Source organism: Dipodomys ordii, unplaced genomic scaffold, assembly GCF_000151885.1.
Source record: "Dipodomys ordii isolate 6190 unplaced genomic scaffold, Dord_2.0 Scaffold51, whole genome shotgun sequence".
In the NCBI taxonomy this organism is placed as follows: Eukaryota; Metazoa; Chordata; class Mammalia; order Rodentia; family Heteromyidae; genus Dipodomys; species Dipodomys ordii.
This window is the reverse complement of record NW_012267267.1, coordinates 9,266,703-9,276,615: the sequence shown is the minus strand read 5'-3', so window position 1 is coordinate 9,276,615 and position 9,913 is coordinate 9,266,703. Positions and strand designations below refer to the sequence as shown.

Below are 9,913 nucleotides of genomic sequence, written 5' to 3'. Positions count from 1 at the left end.
CACACACACACACACACACACACACACACACACACACACACACACACACACACACACTCCACATCATTTCTTCTAGTTTTATATAATAAATTTCTTTACTTGCCTCATAGATGATGTCCTGGCAAATCACAAGCCCTTAATGGTTGAGCTAACAGTATAGATGTGGGAAGTCACAGGGAAGTTCAGCATAAAGGGAGTGTTTTGTGAGTCAAGACTTAATCAGCAACCATTTATACCTTTGTCTTCACTTGTGTCCATTGATACTGACCCTTTTTATCCATCCTTACCTTTCTAACTGTCAAGTCTCTTTGAACTTAACCTTGAACACTCTAGAAAAGACAGGCACTCAGGGAGGGTAGACTCAGGAATACTAAAGGAGACCTTTGAATACTTCAAATTCACATATTAAAGAATTTTCAAATACATATTGACAGGGGTTTGTAGATTCTTAGTTGCCTGTTGTAGAAGGGAAGTGTTTGAACTCATATTTATTTAAGGTTACCTTAGCACTGCTATTTCTGTCTCAACATGTCTGTATAGATATTTCCTTTTGATTTTAAATCTCTTTAGGGATGCTCAACCTAATAAGGTTTTCAGGTAGATTAAACAATTACTTTGGCCTTTGATGAAGCTAATGATTTCACAGATGTTTATAACCAATCATAGAATGATAGGAGGTTCCTAGAGTAAGTAGTGATGCAAGAAAACGATCATCCTCATTTGAACTGATACTATGATTTAACATATTGTTATGGACTTTTCAAATAAACTTAAGAAGAATGGGTGTATATATAGATAATGTAAGCATTTAGAGTAATAAATAATTAAGAATTTTTATTGGAATGGATACTTGACAGGGGGTGGGGTCAAGAGGAGGGAGGTAGAGAAATGCAGAGAAGAAAGGGAGAAGAATGCAGTAAAAATTTAATGCATATCCTACAAAATTAAGAGAAGTAAGGGAAGGAGTAGCCTTGTCTATTAGTCCTATCTAGTCCAATTAACTAGTTAAAGTAGCCCGGTAAGAATATTGAAAGAGGTGACATTGAACAAGATGCACTGAATTCACAAACTGCTTTGTTTGTGCTTTTGTACTACTACTTAAAGATAAAAAAGAATTTTTCTTGGAAGACAAAAACGTTAACAGTCTTTTACAATTACATAACTGAATATGATGTATTCCTTCAATAGCCTACGAAATGTACATATTAACCTTTCTTTCTCATATGAAGCAGATTCTCTCCTTTCCTGTCCAGCACTTCCATTTTCCCCTTCACTAATCACTTCTCTTCTCCAGCCTTTATAAATGTTCAGACATATATCATTCCTATATACCCCTTTTGTTTTCCTTATAGTCATTTTTATACCACATTCATTACACTACCTTTTTTCCAAATAGAAACTCCTTTATTGGGTTTTTTAGGTTTCCAAATTCAGGGAGCCTTTTCTTCATCATAGAGACCTTGTTGATTTTCTGAGGGCATCATTTGATGCTATTGACCATAACCTCTTTGAAATATTTTATTTTTCCTGTTGGTTCCAAAGGTATCCTATTATCTTGAATTTCTTCTGTATGTTATTCTTTAGTTTTCATTAGAGATGTCAGTTCCATCTTGTCTATTAGTCCCATCTAGTCCAACTAATTAGTTAAAGCCAAACTCAGAACTACATCATTTCTTTTTCTTTAATAGAAAGTGCTTAGCTAGTTGGAATCCACAAAATATAGAGAGAGGCTTGTTGATTTGAGGGAGAAAGGTTTTACGTATAAGAGACAGCCATTGGAAGCTTGTCTCCTTGCTGGCCTTGAAAGAGAAAATGGGTAGCACCAATTGTCCCTGGAATCATCTTATCATTGAGAGAAACCAGCTTTAGGACAAGATTATGGGTGACTGTGGAAAGTTAAAAACATCTAGGTCCTTATGAATCATAGAACAGAAGAATAAACCCCAGTCTCTAGATCTTCATCAGTTTGTCTCTTATCTAAATCTTCATTTGCAGTTTTTTTCTATGCAAGACTATTTGCCTTGAAGTTGCTACAACATATGGTGGAGATTTCTATTGGGTAAAACTTTGGCTTTTCCCCTCTGTATCTTATTCCAAAGTACATCTTGTAAATGTTAGTGTTTCCATAGAACTTGGCACAATCCTTGTCTGTCTCACTGAAGGCTGAATTATAACATACACTGATGATTGGCAAATGCTTTTCATCAGCTCAGCCTTCACTACTGAACTTCAGATAGATAATCAAATATCCATATGGTTGTCCTAAAGATACTTCAAACCAATATATTAAAATTGAAGCTCTCCTTCTTTCTCCCTTCCATCACTTATTCTTTCTATAGTTTCCATTTCAGTGAATGGAATGACATCACTAGCTCAACCACTTTAGCAACCTGGTTATCAACCTTAGTGGTTTTACCTATCTCTATGCTCTATGTCCAGTCAAACACAAGATGCTTTTGGCTCTAACGATTAAGACTATATGAGACCTGTGCCTTTCTGCCTATCATCTATGTTTCCATCTGTTATCTTTTGGATAACTAGAGAAGCTTCTTAATTGTTGTTCCTGTCTCCACCCTTTCTCCTTTAGTTCAATCTCTGAAAAGTTCTCAGAGTGGTCTTTTAATGAAAATTTGACATTTCTTTTCCCCCTTTAAAGTACTTCACATTTCCCCTTCCCATTTCCTAAAGGATAAAGCCCAGAATAATCTGGTGTTTCCTTCTTTCCAATCTTATTTGACACTAAGTAAGACTATCCTTAAATTCCTTTGGTTTCTTCATTAAATGTGTTCCCTTTTCATAGTATTCCCTGTCATAGTTGGCATCCTGTGCTCCTTGCACGAAGCACAATAAACATTACATTCTGTTTAGTGCTAGATATTATCGCATAGGCAAATTAATAATAAGCACGGTCTCTACATATCAATTGTATTACCAATTATTTTAGATATGAAATATATCTTTAAAAAGCATTGACATCAGCCGAATGTTCTTGGCTTACTGTCTGGAGTACTAGCTACTCAGGAGGCTGATATCTGAGGATTGTTGTTCAAAGCAACCCCAGGCAGGAAAGTCTGTGAGACTCCTATTTCCAATTAACCACAAAAAAATAAAAAGCTGGAATTAGATTTGTGGCTCAAGTGGTAGAGTGCTAATCTTGAGCAAAAAAATAACTTAGGGACAGTACCCAAACCGGAGATTCAAGCTCCAGGACTGGCATACGTGTGTGTGTGTGTGTGTGTGTGCATGTGTGCATGTGTGTGTGTGTGTGTGCATGTGCGCATGTGTGCGTGTGTGTGCACACACAGACACACACACAGAGCATTAAAGTCACCAGGGAAAAATCACCAGAGTTACAAAGACTATATGCAATGATGCAATATATCTATAAGTAATGAATGCATTCTAATTAAAAAATACACAGCAAAGTTTAAAAAGTAGAGCTGAAGAACCATATTGGATTTTAGAATTTTAGCAGCATTAAACGGTATCAATCACTTCTCTGATCTTACTCTGTGCATTCTCTTTAGAAGCATAAAATTCTATGTCTTTATAAAATAGTTTTCTTATGCACATACTTAGTAGTTTTTAATTTTGTTTGTTTCTTTTTTTGTTTTTGTTTTGGTCAGTCGTGGGGCTTGAACTCTGGGCTTGGGCGCTGTCCCTGTGCTCTTCAGCTCAAGGTGAGCTCTCTACCACTTGAGCCACTTCCAGTTTTTTTTTTCTGAGATTTAAAAACATCATATTCCTCATGTTCCTGAAATATTTTCCCATTTGAACTACGTTTTCCAAGACATGGTTGTAGACATAATTTACTATTTTATTTACTTATTTATTTGATAGTACCAGGCTTTGAGTTCAGGGCCTTGAGCATGATAAGCAGGCATACTTTTTTAATTTCTATGAGTATTTCTTCATGGCATAACAGAATTTGAGCAATTTTCTGTTGATAGAAATTTGTTTGCCTGGTTTTCTGATATTGTAAGCACTGACCATCCCTTGAATGATGTGTGTAAGAGTTTTTCTACTTTAAAGGAGATTTTTTCTAATTTAGAGGAGATTTGCTGGATGTAGAGTATGTTCAATTTCACAATGTGATTTCTTATCAGAGTGGTGTGTGTTTTGTATTCAATTTGGAAGTGTAAAATGTCTCCTATACTTTCAAACCTCTTTTTGTTTTCTAGACTTCTTCATTTTTACCAGTTTGGTAAATGTAAAATGGCATCTCGTTTTCATTTCCTTTAGTGACAGAAGGCTTCAATTTGTTTTAATATTAATTTACTTATTCATTCTCTTTGCTCCCTGGAATTTTTAAAATTTAAGAATTGTACACACAGTTCCTACGGTGATTAGTATGAGCTTTAAAAATACTTATGGAATAATAGACATAATTTGCCTCCTACATATGTGGCAAAAATCTTCCTCCTGGTATGGCTTTCTGTTTCACTCCCCTTATAATGTCCTATCATGTAATAGAAAGGCTGCCAATACACTTCATGTACTTCCTTAGATTAAAAAACTCTTCAGGTAAATATATTTTTTCATTTTTTATTCTCTAGCACCTAGAGAGTGCTCAGCACCTTACTGATGTACATATTGTTGCTCACTAAGTGTTTTTGTTCAATTAGCTGTCACAATTTCAGAAATGGTGTACCAAATCTTTATGTGATCCAATATTATTTTATACCACGGGGGTACAAGACACCATTGAAGGCAAGAGAGACAGAAAGATATGTCACATAGCTTTCTGTACTTGCACTTCAAAGAATTTCTTAAAATCCTTGTGAGACTGGCAGTGTCTGCACAGAGATGTTAGGGATGTTTAAAAACATACATAGCTAACTCTGAGCATCTAGCCATGTTCATTTTCTATTCTTTTCAATGGATTTAATAGTTGAATGATTTTTATAAGACGGGATGAGGTTTAGACTAAATTGTTCACAAAGGTAAGAATGATGTTAAGACACAAAATATGGATTACATATTACAATGAAGGTGCCTGGTTGATGGTTTGTTATCAATTTGAAATTACAATGAAGGTGCCTGGTTGATGGTTTGTTATCAATTTGAAATTGATTACCTTTTTAGTAATGGTGTCCGGAGGTACATCCCGCCTCCCAAGTGGATAAGGATTCCATTGGCCACTAGGAGATAGATCTTCTTGTCCATTGTCTAAAATGTTGCTTTGCTGGGACGGGGTCTATTGCGAAAATGGTATGGCATTCTTTAGTGATGTAATAGAAGCTTATCATAGTTTTCTGAAAAGAGTCCCTAATAATTATGGTAAAATTAATTTTGTGTGTTGTAGAAAAACATATAACCTAACTGGTAGTATTAATATATACTATTTACTGAGCAATAATTCTAAGTTGATAGCTTTTAGGAAGCAGTGAAAAATACAATTAAAAGAACCATCTAAGAGTTATTTGTTACATTTTAAATACAAGTTTAGATTATTTACAGTACCTGAATACAAATAATCAGAATAAAACTAATCAATTGTTAAAAATACCAATATTTTACGTTTCCTTAATTTATTTCTTCTTACCATTTAAATTTATTTCTATCTTACCATTTAAAATATAAATTGAAACCATATAAACCATAGTTTAGAGCTTATACTATTCCAAGCCACAGACTAAAAATAAGTCTTATAATACTGCAATAATAATTTGGGGAGATACAGCTCTCACTAATCCAAAATAGAATTAATACTAGCATGGTTCAAGATTTATGGTACTGTGCCATTACTGATAAGCAGATTTAAGGGAAACGTTTAATAAAGCAGCCTAAAAGAAATGATTATATTTGAAGCACACTGTAAATAAATCATGACTGTTTTAGTTACCAACTTATTTATTTGTATAGATCAAGTGTATATTAAAGTTTAAACTCTTGATAAGGTAAAATCTTTTGCCTGATTCATTTTTTAACAAATAACAACAGAAATATCATTATTATGTTTTAACAAATAACAACAGAAATATCATTATTAGGTTCTAATATTAGTAGCAATTGGCTTCTAATAGTAGCTTTTAATATTAGATTCCACTATTAGATTCCAATAATTACTAATAGATTCCCACATCAACAGAATGTTAGCCTACAGGGGAGAGATACATAGTGGTATGGTATATATACAGAGAGAATGTGTATGCAACTATTTTTTTAGTAAAAATACTTCTTGGTTTCCTGGGGAAATTTTATGTAATAGAGCTATTATCCTATGCCATTTTTGCACTAGTTCAGAAGGAATCCTACTGATAAAACATGGGTAGAGTGTGTATGTACCATTGTACTTTGTGCAAAGCATTTTCTTTCAATCCCAGAAAAGGAGGCCATTCTTACCATGACATACACACGGGAGCTGCTTGCCAGCCTTCATCTGATGATAGGACTGGAACTAGCTTATTCTCCTTTAGTTATATAGCCACCCAATATATATTCTTGTCACATGCCTTTTTTTAAAGAAGTACTGCTCAGAAGTATTTTAAAACAGGATTCATGATAATATTCTATCAAGTCTGTGGTGGAGCTAATGGATATAAAGAACAATAGCTAACTCATTTTTCCTCTTTTACTTTGGTCTGGTTAATTTTTTTTCACAAACCCAGGAGGAAGTGTGAAAAGGGAGAAAAAGTTCCTGAATGTAAGCTGTTGAGTTCGTTAGGATTGATTTGATTTGTGTTTGCATGGTAAAATGTGGATAATATATTTTAAGAACAGGAAAGTGATCTGGAGTGTGGTCAGTGCTTGTCTGGTTACAAGCATGAAGTTTCTAGTCTTTATTTTTTCCAGATAAATATGTTCACATATGCTCATGCATATTTTTCTTACATATATTCTTTTCTTATCATATTGAAATGTGATAAAATAGTACACTTAAGCAATTAAAACCTAGTTATAAGGCTTAAGTAGTATTGGTTAGCATTTTCTGAATTTTCAGTTTCCATCTATTGTGCTAGTTTGGTTTCTTTGCCAATGAGATAGGATAATAAATTTGTTTATCTGCCAGGTCTGTGCAATTCAAATTTTTGAGAAGTGGCCAGAATTCAACACAGATTTACTTTCTTTATCCATACCATTTCTCTAGTTCTTCTATGCTTGCTTACCTACCCAGATATAACTCCTAGTTATCATTAAAAAGCAGCTGAGAGCTGCAAAATTCTTTTTGGCACATGAAAGAGGTTAAATCTTTATCAAAATTTTAATGTCATAATGGTTTAGCCTCTTCATGAATCTAAAAATTAATCTGCACCTTTAAAGTTAGAATTAAAACTGAAAGCAATTCTTCTCTATAACAGAGGACAAAGGGAACAGAAACATGCGGAAACATTAAAGAGGTACTTTGATTACACAGCAAAATTAAGGGGATGTCTTGACAGCTGTTTCATTAATTTCAAGAGTCTCCTGACTATTTTTTCTTAAATGACTCACCCTGGGAACAACTTAATCTGCAGAAATATAAAGAAGACAACCTATTGATACTGCATTGTGGTGGGGGTATGAAGACCAAAAAAGAATTGTGGCTGGGAGCCATTGGCTCATGCTTATAATCCCAGCTACTGAGGAGGCTGAGATCTAGGGATTGAGGTTTGAAGCCAGATGGGACAATAAAGTTTGTGAGACTCTTTTCTCTAATTAACACCAAAAACAAAACAAAACAAAAGCCAGAAATGGAGCTGTGCCTCAAGTGGTAGAGTGCTGGCCTTAAGCATAAAAGCTCAGGGACAGTGCCCAGGCCCTGAGTTCAAGCCTCACACCTGGTTCAAACAACAACAACAACAACAACAACAACAAAACTAACAAAACAAAAAAACCCAAAAACAACAGAGGATTACATATAATACATTCACATTCTTTCTCAATAGAGTATGTCTATTGTTTTAATTTCAGTTGTTTAGTTGCTAAATTTCTGTAATAGATAAAAAATTAAAATGATGAAAAGTAGCAAGTGGATAATGTAAGAAAGCTGAGGCCATACATGTTGAAAATCTATTATTACAGAAAACAATTAAAGTTCAGCATTTAATTCAGTTATTTCTCATGCCACATACTTGATACAATCTGTAGATACTTTATAGAGTAAGGTGAATCTTATTTTTTGCATCATATATAACCACTTACACAGATAAATGGATAAGAAGTTCTATGTTGCTGAGTAGAAGGATTGCTGAGCAGACACTAATCCCAAAAGCTAGTGAGGACATTTGTAGATTGAATATTTATGATTTTGATTACCATGAATAATCATATCTATCGAAAGAAGTAAGTTCTAATTTTGCTGAGACATAAAATGTACATATGTATGTCTTTATAAATATTTGTATATTTTCATAAGTATATGTCTGCACACATGTGAGCAGCATTGTTCTTATCTGATGGCATCCACTATGCTTGTGAAATTCTTATTGCTATTTTGTTGAAGAAACTATATGACAGTGGCAATAGCAATTGGCATTTTGGCCAGGTCTTGGGACAGATCCCTTATGAACACAAAGATCTAGTTAGTTTAGTAATTGACCTGTGATTAGTAAAGAACATTACCATAAATTTATAAAATGTGATCAAAATAATGTATTCAAAATAATTTTCCCTGGCAGTGTGGTGGTTCATGCTTGTAATCTCAGTATTCATGAGTAGGAGGGCAGCACAGTTTATATAGCAAAGCCTTGCATTAAGTAAGCAAACAAATGAACAAAACAACCTGTTACTACCACCAACCAAAGCCATTAAATGATAATTTGCCAAAGTACTTTCATTAAAATTATTTTTCAGCATGTCTTTTGAAAAAAAATAGGTATTACAAAAGTAGGTATGTGCTGAGCTAAGGTATAAATGCTTGTGGCTTCATGGGTTCCATCTGTAAGCATAGTGGAATGCCCAAGTAATTTCTCAATCTACATTTCATTGTAATGGTGATGAAGCATTCATAGGGACATGAAAATTATTTTAGGAATTTTGCCACTGTCTATGGGGATTTGTGTGTATTTACAAACTGAAGGCTTTTTTATTTCAGAATTAGAAAGGTAAGCAAATCATTCTTGACAGATAGGTAGCCATTAATAAGTGCAACAAAATCAATAGAAATTATAGACATGAGTTGCCCTGAAGTGCAACATAGATCTTGCTTTGTTTTCAGCTGGAAAAAATGGCATTAAGTAACCCTTTGCACCAAGTTTAATAAATGCATATGAAATGGTGGTATGCTCTGATCCCAAGACATTTAGTAAGATTCAGTGAGAAGGAACATTAGAAATTTAAACACAGTTTAGGTATATACATTGCTACATAAATTTCTCATAGCTGGTGAGATGAGTATCAACTATATTTTTTTTAAACCAATAAAACTGGCAGCGAGACCATGCTCTTCCAGGCAAAATTCTATGAAACAATTATATAACACACACATTTTTATGAATTTAGGCTCCCTTTCCCTGATACTGTTTAATTTATATCAATATCTGATTTTATAAGCCAGTAAGTGATAGATTTTATGGTATAATATTATAATAATTTTTTAAAGGAGAGATTACCAATTTCTCCACTGTTGAAGAGACAACACTACATTAGTAACCAGCTACCCTGGAATGAGGAGCTTAAGGAAAGGTTATTGATTTCTACCCCAGTCCTGTTTGTCTCTGGGGCTGCAGCAGCCTGATGATTTAGTGATTTCTTTTAGGTCCCTAATCTGAGAAAATGCAAGTGGATCTGACAAAGCACAAAGTAATTACTAGCATTTATTTACCTCAGCTAAGAGATCACTATACCTGTGGTATATAGGGAATAACTAGGATTGCATGTTGTCTGATTAAGATATTCTACTTATGCACTGTTTTTTTCCATTTCATAATAGCTACTTCTCTAGATTTTTTTAAAAAAAGATAATGTAAGATAATAATGACTACTGAGGAAC

The 9,913-nt window shown here is 33.9% G+C and overlaps 1 protein-coding gene across 1 annotated transcript in view; it reads right to left on the bottom strand.

Moving 5' to 3' along the window:
- Lrrc7 (leucine rich repeat containing 7) overlaps positions 1–9,913 on the bottom strand; it is a 284,370-nt gene that overhangs the window by 47,631 nt on the left and 226,826 nt on the right. Inside the window, exon 21 of the mRNA XM_013020506.1 lies at positions 5,078–5,197. Within this exon, the coding sequence (XP_012875960.1) occupies positions 5,078–5,197 (120 nt within the window). The remainder of the gene's footprint in view (positions 1–5,077; positions 5,198–9,913) is intronic.